This window comes from Nannobrachium achirus, assembly GCF_963921795.1.
Source record: "Nannobrachium achirus genome assembly, chromosome: 4".
NCBI lineage: Eukaryota > Metazoa > Chordata > Actinopteri > Myctophiformes > Myctophidae > Nannobrachium > Nannobrachium achirus.
This window is the reverse complement of record NC_137813.1, coordinates 7,984,028-8,003,453: the sequence shown is the minus strand read 5'-3', so window position 1 is coordinate 8,003,453 and position 19,426 is coordinate 7,984,028. Positions and strand designations below refer to the sequence as shown.

At 42.0% G+C, this 19,426-nt stretch overlaps 1 protein-coding gene across 1 annotated transcript; it reads right to left on the bottom strand.

The window, feature by feature from the left end:
* Nucleotides 1–352: 352 nt before the first annotated feature.
* On the bottom strand, nucleotides 353–8,533 carry LOC308282606 (microfibril-associated glycoprotein 4-like; the record flags this gene model as incomplete). Its single annotated transcript, XM_080722993.1, has 3 exons — nucleotides 353–501; nucleotides 6,533–6,800; nucleotides 8,102–8,533. The coding sequence occupies 3 exons, from the start codon at nucleotides 8,531–8,533 to the stop codon at nucleotides 353–355; spliced, it is 849 nt and encodes a 282-aa protein (XP_080579119.1).
* Between the last annotated feature and the right edge of the window lie 10,893 nt (nucleotides 8,534–19,426).

Sequence of the window (19,426 nt, the reverse complement as noted above, 5' to 3'; positions counted from 1 at the left end):
CGTTGTGCAGGTTGATGCTTTGGATTGTTTCCTCTGCCATTGGTGTGTGAATGGGTGAATGTAATGCACAATCTATGTAAAATATTTTGCTTCAGTTGGTTCGTCTCTCTCAGCTAAGGGGTCCTTGGCCATAGCCGAATGGTTAGAGAGCAAAACCCACATTATTTTTATTATTATTCTTTTTTACACCTGTAAGCCTGATGTGATGTGACAATATATTTGAGGTTGAGCTAGATCACATACAACTTTCCATTTTAAACTTTTAGCAGTGTAGACATTTTAGTTGGACATAATGTGTGTGTGTTGTCACTGTTGTGCTATCTGACTCTACCTGCTCCTACCCAACACTACCCTACTCCCTCCTCCTCCGTCCTCCCTCTCCTCCTCCTCCTCCTCCTCCTCTCAGCCCGTAGGAATGCTCGCCACACCCCAGCTTCCCTCCCCCAAAGACGGGCAGAGTGTGTTCATTGTAGAGGCTAGAATCAAGCCTGATGAACCACGCTGGATTCAAACCAGCAATCTCCACGGTGTCAGTCACTTTACCACTGAACCTCTACAATTTAAACACTGTGGCAGACACTGTCTCTTTAACTGAGCTGTAGGGTTGATGTGTGGATGTGCATTCTCCCTCAGATAAAGTCTCTGCTACAACATGACAACACTCTTTAGATATTGTCACTCACTGATATTGCTGCTATAATGTGGTTCTGGAAATTAAACATAGCAAATATGTATACAGTACTCATCATGACATTAAGTGAAAAATTACTACAATAGGCCTAAACTATAACAAAAATCCTAAAATAGGAATGTAGTAGCTGCATACTAATTGACCCAGTGCATATTTGGAACAGCAAGCTTATTCTGTATGAGGAGGATGGAACATTTCTCATATGGAACGAGACAGAGAGAGAGGGGATTTTTTAAATATCTTTTTTAAATGTATTTGTTTCCTTGTCACGCAACCTCCAATCATAGTTTGTTTTTCTTCCTCATGCCGTCACTTTTCGGTTCCCTGAAACTCACACTTATTTATCCATGCATGCCAATTTCCTTCTGCTTTCCACCAGTTGTATAACACCATATTTTATTTGGTATTTTATTTTATGGAGGTACAGGACAACAGCTGTAGCAAAACGGCTTGAGTGTTAGATCATAAAAAAGTATACATAAATCTATTCCACGCCCCCTCCAGTAGTCTAAATTATGTCTATTTCCAGCAGTGGTTCTTAATAATGCAGATATATCTTTAATACATTTATTTAGAAAACATGTTGTGCCTGGAAAAAACATCATGGTACTTAGATATTTGCATTACAGTCTATCCAACCATATCAAAATAGACTATGTATACTATAAGAAAGTACTGGGTATTTCTAATGAAATATGCATAGATTTACTGCACAGTCCTAATATATTGTAGGTTTCGATGACTATGTTGTCCTTGAGAGTGAAACATTCACCATCAGCTCTGCACTGATGTATTTGGACCTACAGTAACAGATAAGAGTTTTCTGCCCGACAACAGTGATGTGATAGGTCAGTGTCTGCCATGACTGTTGAACAAGCACTGATCCTTCCTGTCACCACACTGTCCTGATGACACACCATTATTATTCTGTCTATGTCACTGTTGTAAAAACTCTTATCTCCATATTCTAACATTTTGTGTGTTTTTTTTTTCACAAATTAACTTCCTACCTGATCATACTACAGCGTCACAAAAACGTATCAAAATAAGATGCATGAGCTCGAAACGCGCAGCTTTTTGAGCTTGTACTGTAGATAAGCTACTTTTGATGCTTTTGAATTTGAATCTTGAAAAGAAACCGTTTTGGTTTCCACCCGACAGAGGTGGAAACCAACCAAACCTGGAAGAGGTTTTTATAGTTTGTTTCTTTTTCTTCCTTAAACCATGCACGTTTTGTACATTATCTGTCATTACGTCTAATTGGCTGATGCCACTTCTACTTTTAACCACACACCTTAATGCACCTCATGTAAATGTCACCCTGGCATGTTGATATCTAACCTGTTTTTTTCTGTTTCTTCCTTCTTCTACAACAAAAGCTTTTTTTGTTACACCTGTAGGCCTGTGATGTGACACTATATTTGAGTTGAGGTACAAATTAAATCACATACAACTTTCAGTTTGAAACCTTTAGCAATGTAGACATTTTAGAAAAACGTTTAAGTTAACCCTTTTTTTCCTCAATATGCAGATTATTTCCAATTCCTCCCCACAAGCATGTCACTGCATGCTGTTGTATGCGATTCACCTGCTACCACCGAAGACTACCTGCTGACAGGTGCCACTCCTCTCCTCCCTCCTCCCTCCTCCTCTAAGCCCATAGGAATACTCGCAGCGTCAAATATCATCCTCCTCACCCTGGCTTCCCTCCACAAAGACGGGCAGAGTGTTGTCATTGTAGAGGCTTGAATCAAGCCTGATGAACTATCTTGGATTCGAACCCGCAATCTCCGGAGTGGTGGTCAGGCACTTTACCGCTGCACCACCCGAGCTCGCCTACAATTTAAACACTGTGGCAGACTCTGTATATTTAACTGAGCTGTAGGGTTGATGTGTGGATGTGCATTCTTCCCCAGATACAGTCTCTGCTACAACAGGGAATGACGACCAGAGCCGTGGCAAGGTATAAGCGGTATAAGCGATCTCAAGGGGGCGCCGACCGCGCCTGCTCTGTTGATATTATCCCACCCAGAAGACCCAGTTGCTTACTATGTGGGTCAAAATAAAAAAATTATAATTTTTGTTATGTCTCATTGTCTAGTACTGCGTTCCAGTGTTCTGTTCTGCTTTATGATCCTCAGTTTGTGCTGCATTTGACTTTTTTTGACTGACTGTGTTGTGAAGTGCGGTGATCTCTGGCATCGATTATTCATGTACGTTCTCATGCCAGTGCTGTGTTGTTGTGCTGCTCGAAGCTGCTGAAGTATAGTTAAGTCTATATTGGCAAACGTTGTCATGCCCTATTCACGGACATAATGTTGGCGACAAGGATGGCTGCTTTTTCTCTCCCACCAACTACCCCCTTCCTGGAACTGCCGGGCGAGCCTCCAGTGCCCTGGACTCGCAACAGGGATTTATTTTGTTGTTCATTAGTATTATGCTTTGCCTGAAGCTGAGTCATGAAGCATCGACGGTGGGTAAGTAATTGATCTTGTTTCCAGCAGACTGGCTGGCTGAAAAAAAAAAAAAAAGCGGGCGTGGACTCTAGATGTGAGCGGCCCGAAGGGCTGCGAACCTCTAGTAACATACACTCTAAAAACTTAGACCCTCTAGACTTAGTAAAACAGACTTATATAAACACTTAATGTAGTATGAGCAGCACTTAATAATATACTTCATGAACCTTGTTATACATTGTTATGCATCATTATAAACATTTATAACAAGTTATATGAATCCCTATAAGGCAAAGGTGATTATAATGCATTACAGACACAAACCTTTAAGTAAATTGTTACCAAATCACCAAATACACCTCGTCTTTGAATGCATCTCTTTATTAGGTCAAAAGCTTGTATCATTTATTTAGTTAAGAGCCATAGAGGACAGGTCACCACTGTAATCATATGTGATACAATACAGCTACAGTATCTACTGTATGAGTTTAGGATTAAACAGAGTCTCAAAGAGAGAGAGAAAAAAGAAAACAAAATCAAACCATGAAAATGGTTCTAATTTCACTGTATCTGCTCTATTTCCAGCAATTATTTGTTACTGTATACTGTATGAAGAGCAGACCAGTGATCGCCTCGTTTTCTGTTTATCAGGTACATATTGTATTCATGTGTTCACTTCCTATTCTCTCCCTGATATGAGAGTGCAATTATTTGTTACTGTATACTGTATGAAGAGCAGACCAGTGATTGCCTCGTTTTCTGTTTATCAGAATAAATTCACTGGCTGAGCTGAGAATCCTGGTCTGTGGTCCATTCTACAAAACACAACGCACGATCACGTCTGTTACATAAACAAATCGCGGACATCGCCGATACAGAATGGACAGCCAAGACGTACAGTAGGTCATAACAGTGTTACTGTATTTACAGTCAGAGTGACGAGCTGACCCGTCAACAGCGTCATGGTATTAACCCTTTCATTGACAAGCTGACATGTCAACGGCAGCTATAAAGTTAATACTGTTATATAATGTGTTATAAAACCCTTACAATGAATAAAGATAACAAAATGCATGACCGTCTGTGTAGGATTCTGTTTAAATGGTCTTTCAGTAATAAATCTATGCACAAGTATGCATGTGAAATATAGTTTGAATATGAGCTCTTCTCTGGGCAGCACTCTGCTGAGTGAAGCTGAAAACCCAAGTTCACCAGCAGGATGAAAAAGGTAAAAAAAAGAAAAGAAAAAAACTACAATGGTGTTTCTCAACCAGTGGGTGGGCACCCAAAAGCAGGCACGGGACCCTAATTGGGCCTTGACCTCTTGGTCAACACCAACAATGTGGATTAATTTGAAACCTGTTGAGAATCATTATTCTAGATTGATAGAACACTGATCAATGTGACCCTGTAAATCAGTGTCATTATGGTGCTTATGAGTGCACGTGTTGTGTGTGTGTGATGTGTATATGTTGTGCACGTGAGTGTTGCGTGTCTATCCATAACTAGATATTCAACTTGATGTTCACAGACGGAACAAGATACTGTACATACTGTAGAGAGAGGGGAAACTTTAGTCAAATGTATTTGTTTCTTCCTTGGCTAGTACTGCGTTCCAGTGATCTGTTCTGCTTTATGATCCTCAGTTTGTGCTGCATTTGACTTTTTTTGACTGACTGTGTTGTGATGTGCGGTGATCTCTGGCATCGATTATTCATGTGCGTTCTCATGCCAGTGCTGTGTTGTTGTGCTGCTCGAAGCTGCTGAAGTAAAGTTAAGTCTATGTTGGCAAACGTTGTCATGCCCTATTCACGGACATAATGTTGGCGACAAGGATGGCTGCTTTTTCTCTCCCACCAACTACCCCCTTCCTGGAACTGCCGGGCGAGCCTCCAGTGCCATGGACTCGCAACAGGGATTTATTTTGTTGTTCATTAGTATTATGCTTTGCTTGAAGCTGAGTCATGAAGCATCGACGGTGGGTAAGTAATTGGTCTTGTTTCCAGCAGGCTGGCTGGCTTGACATTTTTTGCATCATATTGTTGAACAGTTAATGAGCCACCCAACCTGACCCCAAACCGGCAAAAATCACGCCAAAACGCCCAAAAAATATCATATCGTTGAAGAGTTAATGAGCCACCCAAACAGACCTAAAACCGACTAAAATCACCCTAAAAACCACAAAGATTTCACGCGCATAGAGCTGATGACGACACTCTTTAGATCAGGGGTCTTCAACGTTTTCAGGCCAAGGACCCCTTAGCTGAGAGAGAGATAAAGCAGGGACCCCACTACGTATTGTATAAAATTGTGTTTCAGATGAAACCTTTTCATAGATTTCCAAGACAGCTTAGACTTGTTTGACAGCAATAACATCAGTGTAGGTTGTTGGTTTAATGTGTATTTTTAGACATTGAACGACTTGAACCATCAATACTTAGTCTGCTTTTATTTTCACTTTACACCAAACCTCCTTGCCAAGAGTAGCAGATCTACAAGCTCACAACGCCTCGCACTCCGAGGCGTTGTGAGCTTGTATAATGTTCCACACTGTGGGATACTATGGTTCAAGTGATTAGTGTAGACAAAATAAAGTTCTTAACACACAAAGATTTGGAGGACCCCCTGTAGTAACTCTGAGGACCCCCTAGGGGTCCCGGACCCCCTGTTGCTTTAGATATTGTCACTCACTGATAGTATTGCTGTTTTGATGTGGTTCTGGAAATTAAACATGGCAAATATGTATTTTCGTTATACAATATGAAGTAATAATGATTACAATAAACTAAAAAAGGAATGAAGTAGCTGTATACTACTGAACCAGTGCATACTTTTAACAGCCAGCTTATTCTGTAAATGAGTCTCTCTGCATAACATACACTCTAAACACTTAGACCCTCTAGACTTAGTAAAACAGACTTATATAAAGACTTAATGTAGTATGAGCAGCACTTAATAATATACTTCATGTACCTTGTTATACATTGTTATGCATCATTATAAAAATTTATAACGAGTTATATGAATCCCTATAAGGCAAAGGTGATTATAATGCATTACAGACACAAACCTTTAAGTAAATTGTTACCAAATCACCAAATACACCTCGTCTTTGTCTTTGAATGCATCTCTTTATTAAGTCAAAAGCTTGTATTATTTATTGATTTAACAGCCATAGAGGACAGGTCACCACAGTAATAATGTGTGATACAATACAGATAGAGTATCTACTGTATGAGTTTAGGATTAAACAGAGTCTCAAAGAGAGAGAGAAAAAAGAAAACAAATCAAACTATGAAAATGAGTAAATATTGCATCATGCCTTTTATACCACGGCTGTGCTTTTGAATCTCTGCATGTGAACCTAAACATGTTTAAGGAACACGTCTGATCTTCATCGCTAGAGCCTTCAGGGAGTAGTTCCAACCCTTCCAGTGGTACCAGTTCACACCTGTTGCATGACCCGTCTTTTGTCCCCACTGGTAAACACCATTGGGATTAGCATGGTGACAGGTCTTGTACCAAAATGGACCGTAAAAAAGACGTGCACAGTTCTTGCCGTTCGTGTCCTGATCTTTGTCAAAGGTTGTGAATTTCGCTCCGTTGTGATAGGTCAGAGAGTCTCCTGCTCCTCCATTCTTGAAGCCAGCAACCTGCAGCAGTGGTGGAAAAAGTCACATTTGTTACTTAAGTAAAAGTACCAATACTGCAATGCAGAAATACTCTGTTATGGTATTGGGAATTTACTTGAGTAAAAGTAGGCATCAAAATGTACTTGGAAACAGAAATCTTCCATTTCATGTTTTCAAAATGTATAAAATGATTTTAAAATAGCAGATCTACAAGCTCACTTCGCGACACGTTGTGAGCTTGTAGATCTGCTATTTCCAAATAGCCTAAGTCTAGGTGAAGTGGCTGAAGTGGTTAACCCATTTAGGCCTAACCTATAGTTAGGGCTAAATCAGAAATTAGCCTACAAAAAAAAAATATGTTGCTACATACTGTACATGTACTGTAAGCCCCTCCCTAACAGCAAAATGTGTTCCCGGCCTGAATGGTAGGTTATGTTTTGTATTAATAATCAATATCTACAAAGTAACTAGGAAGTCGGAACTAAAGTGTTCAAATAATTGGAGTAAAACTACAACATTTGCCTATGAGAGGTAGTGGAGTAGAAGTAAAAGTAGCCAAAAGAAATACTCAAGTACAAATACTTAAAAATTGTACTAAAGGGATATTTCACTTCGTTTTATCATCTAATCAGGCTTTTGTGACCACCCTGGGAGATTTTAATTTGCTTGATTCGATATTTAGATATTTGATATTCATTTTATCAGATACAACTTCAAATTTAATTTTAACCATGATTCATCAAAATCACCCACGTTTTTTCAGTAACTTATTTTATTTTTTAATATTTTTTCTATTATTATTATTTTTTAATAATTTTCCCAAAAAGATACAAATAAATGAAAAAAGTTCATCGAAAAAACACAGCTCATGTATTAGGAAGGTAACATGTCATTAGGTGGAACACCCTTTGGATCGACCACCAAACTCTAACCCTAACCCTAAACCTAACCTCAGTAAAACTATGCCTAACTCTAACCCTAACCCTAAACTTAACCTCAGTAACCGTGACGCGGGTGATTATCTAACCTGCCGACGCTGTTCGACCCAACAGGATTTTGACCTATGGGGCAGTCCCCATTAGGAGGTCATCAGGAGTCACCCAAAAAAAATAATGTTTTTGATGAATCTATCGTGGTTAAAATGGAGTTTGAATGGGTTTGTATAGGAAGGTGGTGTGTCTGAAAAAAGGAATATGAAATATCTAAATACTGAATCAAGCAAATAAAATCACTCCAGGGTGGTCAAAGCCTGATTAGACGAAAGAAAGAAAAAAAACTTTTTTGAAAGTAAAGTAGGCCTACTTAATGTATACACCACTGACCTGCAGCTTGTAGCCATCAGCCTCAGAACCCACAGAGAAAGAGGAGTAAAAGGCATACGCTGTGTTTCCGTCAAAGTCTTCCATGTCCACCCTCAGCTGATACTTTTTCTTCTTGGTGAGGAGATGCATGTTCTCCAGTCCCAGCCAGTACTCGCCTGATGCGTCTCCAAACCCAGCCTTGCACTGAGCCCAGGGTCTGTAGAAGTTCACAGTGCCGTCCACTCTTCTCTGGATGACTGTCCACTTCCCTCCCTCTGTGTCCATGTCACAGTAGGCCTTGGCAGGTGTAGCAGTGGGGTAGATGTTGTACACACCACTCTGTGTGGAGACGTCTTTGTAGATTTCCTCACAGTCCAGAGCCAGGCTGAGATCGCAGCGAGGAGCAGAGTGGACTGTTACAGCCAGCAACAGAACTGCAGCAACAAGTATCATCTTGAAGTCTTTAAAGTTGCACCTTGTTGTTCAGATCAAAGGACTTCTGAGTATGTTGAGTGTATGTTCAGCTCCAGTCGAAGGTTCAATGAAGTCTGAGTTTGAGGACCTCCTTTTATAGTAAAGGATGGCATTAAAAATATTCAGAAACCACAAGACCGGTGTGACCATTTCTGTTTGCCAATATATGGTTGTTACATAAGCACATGCACGCACACATGCACTTACGCATGCGCACACACACACACACACACACACACACACACACACACACACACACACACACACACACACACACACATACATGCACACACACACACACACACACACACACACACACACACACACACACACACACACACACACACACACACACCAACCACTTCATTCAAAATACGCGTGGCTTAGTTGAATGTTTAGAGAGCCCGTCTGGGAACCCAGAGGTCTCAGGTTTGATTCCAGTCCTCCAGGTGTTAAGTGTCCCTGAGCAAGACACTTGACCCCTAACTGCTCCCAGAGACACTGACCCGTACTGCCCACTGCTTCTGTCACTGAGGATGGCTTGAATGCAGAGACTGCTTTCCAAATATCCACTGACAAACACCACAAAAGCACCTAGACTACATTAACACTTCTGCTGCCCCTTACTTTGAAGGGATGTATATATATATATATATATATGTATATATATATATATATATATATATATATATATATATATATATATACACTTTGACTCTAAAGCAGGTTTAGGCTTCCAGTCGGGAACATTCCGATTCCCAAGCGGCCGCTCTACCTCCTGAGCCAGTGCTGCCCCGCCTGCACCTGAGCAACCCATCAAGACACGTAGGGCACAAACACCCAGAGAGTAAATAATATATACATTTCCCATCTAAATACAATAAACCCTTACTCCAAGTACGTTTTTTACTTGGAAAATGTATTCGCATTGCATGGCTGTTGGCAAGAAAGTTATGTCGAGGCTATTTGACTCCAAAATAATCAACTGGGGACCCCCCACCCTTACAAGCACTAGGAATTATAGGAGTTGAGGCATTACATTTAGTTTAGTTTCTCAAGAACAGACTCTGATGCTGAATAGGAACAAAACAGAGAGGGCGCTGTTTTTCCCTTTTATTTGACGATGGTTTGCCAGATTGCATTTAGTTTGACTCTAAATAATAAATCTGTGGAAAAATACTCCTCCCGCCCAACACTCCCTGCTGAAGGGTGCCGCCCCCAGCCTGTTGTACGTGTAGTGACAAATATCACCCTCCCCACCTGGCTCCCCTCCTACGAACATGGGCCGATTGTGCTGGTCAAAGCAGGATGCATCGCGGTGGATTCAAACCCTCAGCCTGGTGGGCAGGCATCTTACCACTGCACCATCCCAGCTCACATAATCGTAGATAAAAAAAACATGGAAATGCCAGGTTATTTTTTTCTGTGATGCAGCTTGGCTACATGGGGTGATCAGTGGGTTAGCCAGCTAGCTTGCTCATGGGGTGGCAGTGGCTCAGGGGAGAGCAGCCAGGTGGGAACTGGGAGGTTCCCAGCTCAATCCCGGCCTCCCTTTGCCGTGATGGCAGTCCAGGGGTGCCGCGAGATAATTAGATAATAGTTGGAATATATTTGGAGTGGACACTTGAAAAGATATTTAGTATCATTTAAAACTTGAAGTACAAAGTTATTTTCAGTCAGTTCTAACCAAAATGGCTATTATCTCAACGTTTTCCTCGCAACATAATCACTAAAATATTGTCATTGTCGGGCAGAAACCACGTTCTCCAAGTTTCAAATGTGTACGTCTTTTGGTAAAGCAAAGCCCTGGTTCATCATACAAGACTGTTCACAACGCCTCCCTGGTTCATCATACAAGACTGTTCACAACGCCTCGCGATGCGAGGCGCTGTGTGCTTGTAAATCTGCTGTTTTCACTAGTTTAGTGCATTTTATAGATGATAAATACAAAACGAATGGTTTTGGACTTACAGGGTTTCCACCCAACGACGACGATATGCTATAAATATAAGGTGCTGGGAGTGAAAATTATAATTGAGGGGTGGCTCGGATTAAAAATAAATATTCATGGGGTGCCCTGAGACAAAAAGGTTTGGGAACCCCTGCTCTAAACCACAGTTTCTCAACTAGTGGGTCGGACTCGGCACCCAGAAGCAGGCGCGGGACCCTAATATATCGGGCCTTGACTTCTTGGTCACCAACAATGTGGGTCCATTTGGCATTATTCAAGATCAAGAATGACACTGATCAATGTGACCCTGTAAATCAAGTGTCATTACTGCTGCTTATGAGTGCATGTGTTGTGTGTGCGCTGCACATGTTGTGCACGTGATTGTTATACGTAGGTCTATCCAAAACTAGATATTCAACTTGATGTGGAGGGGGAGGCAAGAAAGTTAATTTGAGGGTATTTCACTCCAAAATAATCATGTTTGAACTGGGGACTCCCACCCTGACAAGCACTTGGTATTGTAGGAGATGAGGCATTAACATTTAGTTTGACTCTGTTCCACGGATACATCTGTGGAAAAATACTCCTCCCACCCAACACTCCCTGCTGAAGGGTGCCGCCCCCAGCCTGTTGTATGTGCACTGACAAATATCACCCTCCCCACACGGCTCCCCTTCTCCGAACACTCGACAAGGCGGGATGCATCACAGTGGATTCAAACACTCCCTGGTCCATCTCTGCTAAGGGGTCCTTGGCCATAGCTGAATGGTTAGAAAGCAAGCCAGAGGTCACAAGTTTGATTCCAGCACTGCATGTGTCAAAGTGTCCCATGCATGAGCAAGAGATTTTCCCCCCCTAACTGCTCTCCCTCCTTGCTGAGTGAAGCTGAAAATTGAATTTCCCCCACGGGATGAAAATAAGGTCTCCAAAAAAAGGCCCTTGCTCTAAACCACTGTTTCTCAGCCAGTGGGTCGGCATCCAGAAGCAGGCACGGGACCCTAATATATCAAGCCTTGACTTCTTGGTCAACACCAACAATGTGGGTCCATTTGGGTCCAAGATCAAGAATGACACTGATCAATGTGACCCTGTAAATCGAGTGTCATTGTGGTGCTTATGAGTGCACGTGTTGTGTGTGTGCTGCGCATCTGTTGTGCACGTGATTGTTATACTGTACGTAGGCGTACGTCTATCCAAAACTAGATATTCAACTTGATGTTCACAGATGGAACAACAAGATACAGCAACGGGAAAGTTTGTCAAATGTATTTGTTTCCTTGTCACAAGTCCTCCCCCATCATAGTTTGGGTTTCTTCCTCATACCTTCACTCTTTGAGTTGTGACTTAATTATCGTTGCCAGCTTCCTTATCTTCTCCACCAGTGATATAACAAACATACATCATTTTGTTTTATTTTACGGAGAAACAATACAGGACAATGGCTGTATAGCAAAACAAAGCATCTAAATACACCATTCAAATCTTGGAATCGATTCAAATCTTGGAATTGATGTTTTGTTTGAATCTTTGTCTCTTTTTTTTCTTTTCATGACAAGGACGTTTTAATTTGACTGTTATCCAGAAGGCGTTTGGCAAGAAAGTTAACTTTCAAGGACCCTCATTTTAGGACCCTATAATCTACTCAAACTGTAAATGAACATAGAAAAACACTAAACTGAATCCAATTGCAGACTATTTAGGCTACAGTACTAATGAAACGAGGAGTGGCCAGAAGGTGTCAGACTTCCCTGAACACAAAGGTAGTCACAATGTCAAATGACACCTCTGTATAGAATATACACACGGCACACTAGCTTGTATTTAAATATTATTTCATTCATTGTAGGCTATGTTGTGTTTTTGTTCCAGTTTTACTATTCTGTGCAAACCTTTGATTAAAGATGAAATAGGACGACATTATTGTTTTTCTTTTCTCCTTGAGGTGGGGGCGTGGTCTCATGCAGGAGCTGACTGCCATCCTCTCTGCTATGACACTGTCTGGCCCACATGGAGTCATAGATAGATTAGCTTTTATACTGTACTGTCATTCAACAATACATAAAATGCATAATTGAACGTAATCCCGTGCCACTGTTTTACTGGAATCTAAAACTATAGTCCTATAGTTTAAGAAACATAATACTAAAATGCTACTAAAACACCACTACTTCACTAATAAAATCACAGTCAGTCAGTCAGTTCTATACATCTCATTCACCCAACCGCTACATAACACCTCATACTAAAGGACAGCAATGATAACAAGCTGTGAGCTTTTGTAATGTTATCCTGTTGATTATGATGGGTCAGGTGTTTGTTGCAGATAGATGTATGTATTTGATTTTATTTCATGATCAATAAAGACAATCAATCAATCAATCAATCAATCATGAGACAAAATCCACCCCAAAATATTGCACAGCATATTTCCTAGAGAATTAGAGACAGGAGGAGGAATATTGATAATTTGAGTGAGTAAGGAGCTGGTTGGTTTAATTTGAGGTTATTTTTCACTCCAAAATAATCATGTTTGAACTGGGGACCCCCACCCTGACAAGCACTTAATTGTAGGAGTTGAGGCATTACATTTAGTTTCACTCTGTTCCACGGATAAATCAGTGGAAAAATACTCCTCCCGCCCAACACTCCCTGCTGAAGGGTGCCGCCCCCAGCCTGTTGTGTGTGCACTGACAAATATCACCCTCCCCGCACGGCTCCCCTCCACCAAACACGGGCCAATTGTGTTCATATAGACGCTCACAAGGCGGGATGCATCACAGTGGATTCAAACACACTATACCACTGCACCATACAAGCTCATTTACAGCTAGTTCGTCTCTCTCTCAGCTATGGCCTAAGGGGTCCCTGGTCTGTCTCTCTCTCAGCTAAGGAGTCCCTGGTCCGTCTCTCTCTCAGCTAAGGGGTCCCTGGTCCATCTCTGCTATGGGGTCCTTGGCCATAGCTGAATGGTTAGAAAGCAAGCCAGAGGTCACAAGTTTGATTCCAGCACTGTGTCAGTGTCATGAGCAAGACTCTTTCCGCCCTAACTGCTCTCCCTCCTTGCTCCTCTGGGGGCAGCACTGAGCTGAGTGAAGCTGAAAACTGAATTTCCCCCACGGGATGAAAATAAGGTCACCAAAAAAAGGCCCTTGCTCTCTAGAGCACTGTTTCTCAACCAGTGGGTCGACACCCAGAAGCAGGCACGGGACCCTAATATATCAGGCCTTGACTTCTTGGTCAACACCAACAATGTGGGTCCACTTGGGTCCAAGATCAAGAATGACACTGATCAATGTGACCCTGTAAATCGAGTGTCATTGTGGTGCTTATGAGTGCACGTGTTGTGTGAGTGCTGCGCATCTGTTGTGCACGTGATTGTTATACTGTACGTAGGCGTACGTCTATCCAAAACTAGATATTCAACTTGATGTTCACAGATGGAACAACAAGATACAGCGACCGGAAAGTTTGTCAAATGTATTTGTTTCCTTGTCACAAGTCCTCCCCCATCATAGTTTGGGTTTCTTCCTCATACCTTCACTCTTTGAGTTGTGACTTAATTATCGTTGCCAGCTTCCTTATCTTCTCCACCAGTTATATAACAAACATACATCATTGTGTTTTATATTACGGAGAAACAATACAGGATAATGGCTGTATAGCAAAACAAAGCATCTAAATACGCCACTCAAATCTTGGAATCGATGTTTTGTTTGAATCTTTCTCTTTTTATTTTATTTTCATGACAAGGACATTTTAATTTTGCTGTTATCCAGAAGGCGTTTGGCAAGAAAGTTAACTTTCAAGGACCCCCATTTTAGGACCCTATAATCTACACAAACACTAAACTGAATCCAATTGCAGACTATTTAGGCTACAGTACTAATGAAACGAGGAGTGAGTTGCAAAATCAGAACAGGCCAGAAGGTGTCAGACTTCCCTGAACACAAAGGTAGTCACAATGTCAAATGACACCTCTGTATAGAATATACACACGGCACACTAGATTGTATGTAAACATTATTTCATTCATTGTAGGCTATGTTGTGTTTTTGTTCCAGTTTTACTATTCTGTGCAAATCTTCGATTAAAGATGAAATAAGGCGACACTAATTGTTTTCTTTTTTCTTTTTTTTTTGTCTCCTTGAGGTGGGGGCGTGGTCTCATGCAGGAGCTGACTGCCATCCTCTCTGCTATGACACTGTCTGGCCCACATGGAGTCATAGATAGATTCCCCCGAACACGGGCCAATTGTGTTGGTATACACTGCACCATACAAGCTCATTTACAGCCAGTTCGTCTCTCTCTCAGCTAAGGGTTCCCTGATCCGTCTCTCTCTCAGCTAAGGGGTCCCTGGTCCGTCTCTCTCTCAGCTAAAGGGTCCCTGGTCCATCTCTGCTAAGGGGTCCTTGGCCATAGCTGAATGGTTAGAAAGCAAGCCAGAGGTCACAAGTTTGATTCCAGCACTGTGTCAATGTCATGAGCAAGACTCTTTCCCCCCTAACTGCTCTCCCTCCTTGCTCCTCTGGGGGCAGCACTGAGCTGAGTGAAGCTGAAAACTGAAGTTTCCCCCTCGGGATGAAAATAAGGTCTCCAAAAAAAGGCCCTTGCTCTAAACCACTGTTTCTCAACCAGTGGGTCGGCACCCAGAAGCAGGCACGGGACCCTAATATATCAGGCCTTGACTTCTTGGTCAACACCAACAATGTGGGTCCATTTGGGTCCAAGATCAAGAATGACACTGTAGTCCAGTAAAAATAAAGCTGAGGTTGGAAAAAATTGTGTTATTTAGTTTTTCAACTGATTCTGACAGGAAATTAGGTCTACTAGCCAGGATAAAAAATCTACCATAATCTGCTCACTGCAAATACCCACAGTGGCCAAATCAAGTTGGGCTCCCATCGACTTTCTATACAGGAGGAAAATACCCAGAAAAAAATCTGCTTTAAGTAGGATGTGAGGGGTCTAACTAGGGGTTTGTCATGATGCTGAATCCATTGCAAGCATTTGTTTTGCACAAAAAACATTCATTGGCCCCAGAAAACGCCCACAAAACTGATGAAAAGTGATGACTCATCACTTTTCATCACTAAACCATCATTTTCTGGGGCCATTTTTAGCCCAAGGAATGTTTTTTGTGCAAAATAAATGCTTGCAATGGATTCAGCATCATGACAAACCCCTAGTTAGACCCCTCACATCCTACTTAAAGCAGATTTCTTTCTGGGTATTTTCCTCCTGTATAGAAAGTCGATGGGAGCCCAACTTGATTTGGCCACTGTGGGTATTTGCAGTGAGCAGATTATGGTAGATTTTTTATCCTGGCTAGTAGACCTAATTTCCTGTCAGAATCAGTTGAGAAACTAAATAACACAATTTTTTCCAACCTGAGTGGATTTTTTTCCTAGAATTACTAGACTACTGATCAATGTGACCCTGTAAATCGAGTGTCATTGTGCTGCTTATGTGTGCACGTGTTGTGTGTGTGCTGCGCATCTGTTGTGCACGTGATTGTTATACTGTACGTAGGCGTACGTCTATCCAAAACTAGATATTCAACTTGATGTTCACAGATGGAACAACAAGATACAGCGACGGGAAAGTTTAGTCAAATGTATTTGTTTCCTTGTCACAAGTCCTCCCCCATCATAGTTTGGGTTTCTTCCTCATACCTTCACTCTTTGAGTTGTGACTTAATTATCGATGCCAGCTTCCTTATCTTCTCCACCACGGCTCCTCTCCTCCGAACACGGGCCAATAGACGCTTACAAGGCGGGGCGCATGCACTGACAAATATCACCCTCCCTGCCCGGCTCCCCTTCTCCGAACACGGCCTATTTTGTTGGTATAAACCAGGGGTAGGCAACCTTAGGCACGGGTGCCAACATTGGCACAGGGGAGGGTGATCACTGGCACACTGGCAGAAGTTTGAGAGATAGAATTTATATTTTAAAATCAAATAAAAGTAACTCGCCTAAATTGCAGCAAATTACATCCTGCACGTTATTCTACATTCATTAAAAGTCTGAACTTTGACTGGGGAGGGAGTCGGGGAGATACTGTAGGTGGGTTATTGCTCTGAGTCTAATGATCGTTATAACATTGCCCATTTTAATGGGGTGTCATTAAAATGTATGTTGAGTGTTGACTATCTAGAAAATAAAAACATGGCACTTCATTTCAAAAAGGTTTGCTGACCCCTGGTATAGACGGTCACAAGGTGTGATGCATCGTTTGGATTCGAACCATCAGCCTGGCGGGCAGACATTTTACCACTGAACCACACAAGCTCATTTACAGCTGTTTCGGCTCTCTCTCAGCTAAGGGGTCCCTGGTCCGTCTCTCTCTCAGCTAAGGGGTCCCTGGTCCGTCTCTCTCTCAGCTAAGGGGTCCCTGGTCCGTCTCTGCAAAGGGGTCCTTGGCCATAGCTGAATGGTTAGAAAGCAAGCCAGAGGTCACAAGTTTGATTCCAGCACTGCATGTGTCAAAGTGTCCCATGCATGAGCAAGACACTTTCCCCCCTAACTGCTCTCCCTCCTTGCTCCTCTGGGGGCAGCACTGAGCTGAGCACGGGCCTTGACTTATTGGTCAATACCAACGATGTGTGTCCATTTGGCATTATTCAAGATCAAGAATGACACTGCCTGTAAAACAAGTGTCAAACCGCTGTTTTAGGACCCTATGATCTACTCAAATTGTAAAGGGACATACACAAACACTAAACGGAATCCAATTGCAGACTATTTAGGCTACAGTACTAATGAAACCAGGGGAGAGTTGCAAAATCAGAACAGGTCAGTAGGTGGCAGACGACCTTGAACACAAAGGTAGTCACAATGTCAAATGACACCTCTGTATAGAATATACACATGGCACACTAGATTGTATGTACATATTATTTCATTCATTGTAGGCTATGTTGAATTTTTGTTCCAGTTTTACTATTCTGCGCAAATCTTTGAATAAAGATGAAATAAGGCGACACTAATTGTTTTTTGTTAATTTTTTCGTCTCCTTGAGGTGGGGGCGTGGTCTCATGCAGGAGCTGACAAAACAAGGTGGGGATGGTCTAGTTTTGTGTGCACGCTCCTGCAGCCCCTGATTGGCTAGTTACAAAGTAAGGCGGACTTTGTCTCTCTCGCATCATGTCTCATGTGAGCACATCTCATTCTCCATGCAGCAACAGAACAGAAAACATGGGTCTTATTGCATACTGAGGGCTCCTGGGGGTGCATTCCCGAGGTTTCTGTCTTTGAATAGGAATGTCACCTGATGTGCTGGTAGCTGATAGTTTGGGTATACTGTAAACAGTGACAGTGACTCCCCCCTCCCCAGCTCCCCTCCACCCCTCATTTTGGAACCTCCCATCATGGAATCTGGCCAAGCCAGGCTAGAGCCGACTGCCATCCTCTCTGCTATGACACTGTCTGGCCCACATGGACTTATGGACAGATTACTTAGATTAGCTTTACTGTCATTCAACAACACATAAAATGCACATTTGAACGGAATTTCCGTTACTGGAATCTAAAACTACTATACAGTAGTTAAAATAATGCTAAAAATACTACTAAAGCACCACCAATTCACTAATAAAATCACAGTCACCAAACAGCACCAAACTACATGACATCATAGGACCACAATGTAAACAAGCTGTAAGCTTTTTTTACGATTACAGATAGATGTACAGTATGTAGAACGTATATGAGTTTATGTCACGATCAATAAAGACATCAATCAATCAAATCAAATTCCACCCCAAAATATTGCACGGTATATTTCCTAGACCTAGAGGAATAGAGAAAGGAGGAGGAATAGCAAGAATTTGAGGAGAAAGGAGGAGGTTGGTTTGGAGGGGGGGATGTTCGAGACCACGTCGTAAGCAGTAAGAACAAGTAGTAAGTGACAGATTGCCTGTGTATTTCTACTGTGGTGAGTCCCCCTGGAACTCCCTAAAGGACCCCTTGGGGGTCCCAGTGCTATAGAGGGGTTTTGACGTCACGTTTTGACTCTCACATTAGCTCCAAAAGACCTTCCAACCTAATCATCAAGACTCAGCCTAGATCACTGAAGACTCCTGCTCTAGACCACTGTTTCTCAACCAGTGGGTCGGCACACATAAACAGGCACAGCACCCCAATATATCGTGGGTCCATTTGAAACCTTCTATGAGAATCACTATTCAAGACTGATAGAACACCGACCAATGTGACCCTGTAAATCAAGTGTGTGTGTGTGTGTGTGTGTGTGTGTGTGTGTGTGTGTGTGTGTGTGTGTGTGTGTGTGTGTGTGTGTGTGTGTGTGTGTGTGTGTGTGTGTGTGCTGCGCATCTGTTGTTCACGTGAGCGTTATACGTGGGTCTATTCAAAACTAGATATTCAACTTGATGTTCACAGATGGAAAAATACAGAGAGCGAGAGAGAGAGAGAGAGAGAGAGAGAGAGAGAGAGAGAGAGAGAGAGAGAGAGAGATGCATCTCTCCACCATCATAGTTTGGTTTATTTCCTCATAACTTCACTCTCTGCTAGTTATGACTTAATTATCGTTGCAGTTTCCTTATCTTTTCCACCATGCAGTTATATTATAACAGACATCACTTAGTTTCATGTTTTATTTTACAGAGATACAGTACGGGACAACAGCTTTATAGCAAAACAAGCATCTAAATACACCATACAAATTACAAAATGTTAATTTCTTTTGTCTCTTTCTTTCTTTTTTGACAGGGAAAATGTAATGCACTGTAATCCAGAAGGCAAGAAAGTTAACTTAAAGGGGCACTCCACCACTTTTCAACCTATGTTTCAATCTGACCAACTTGCCCCCACTCCCACCAGAATCATAGAGCACCCGCACACCAGCCCGGACAACCCCCTGAACCAGCCCATTAGCGAAGCTGAGATTGTGAAAGCCTTGCA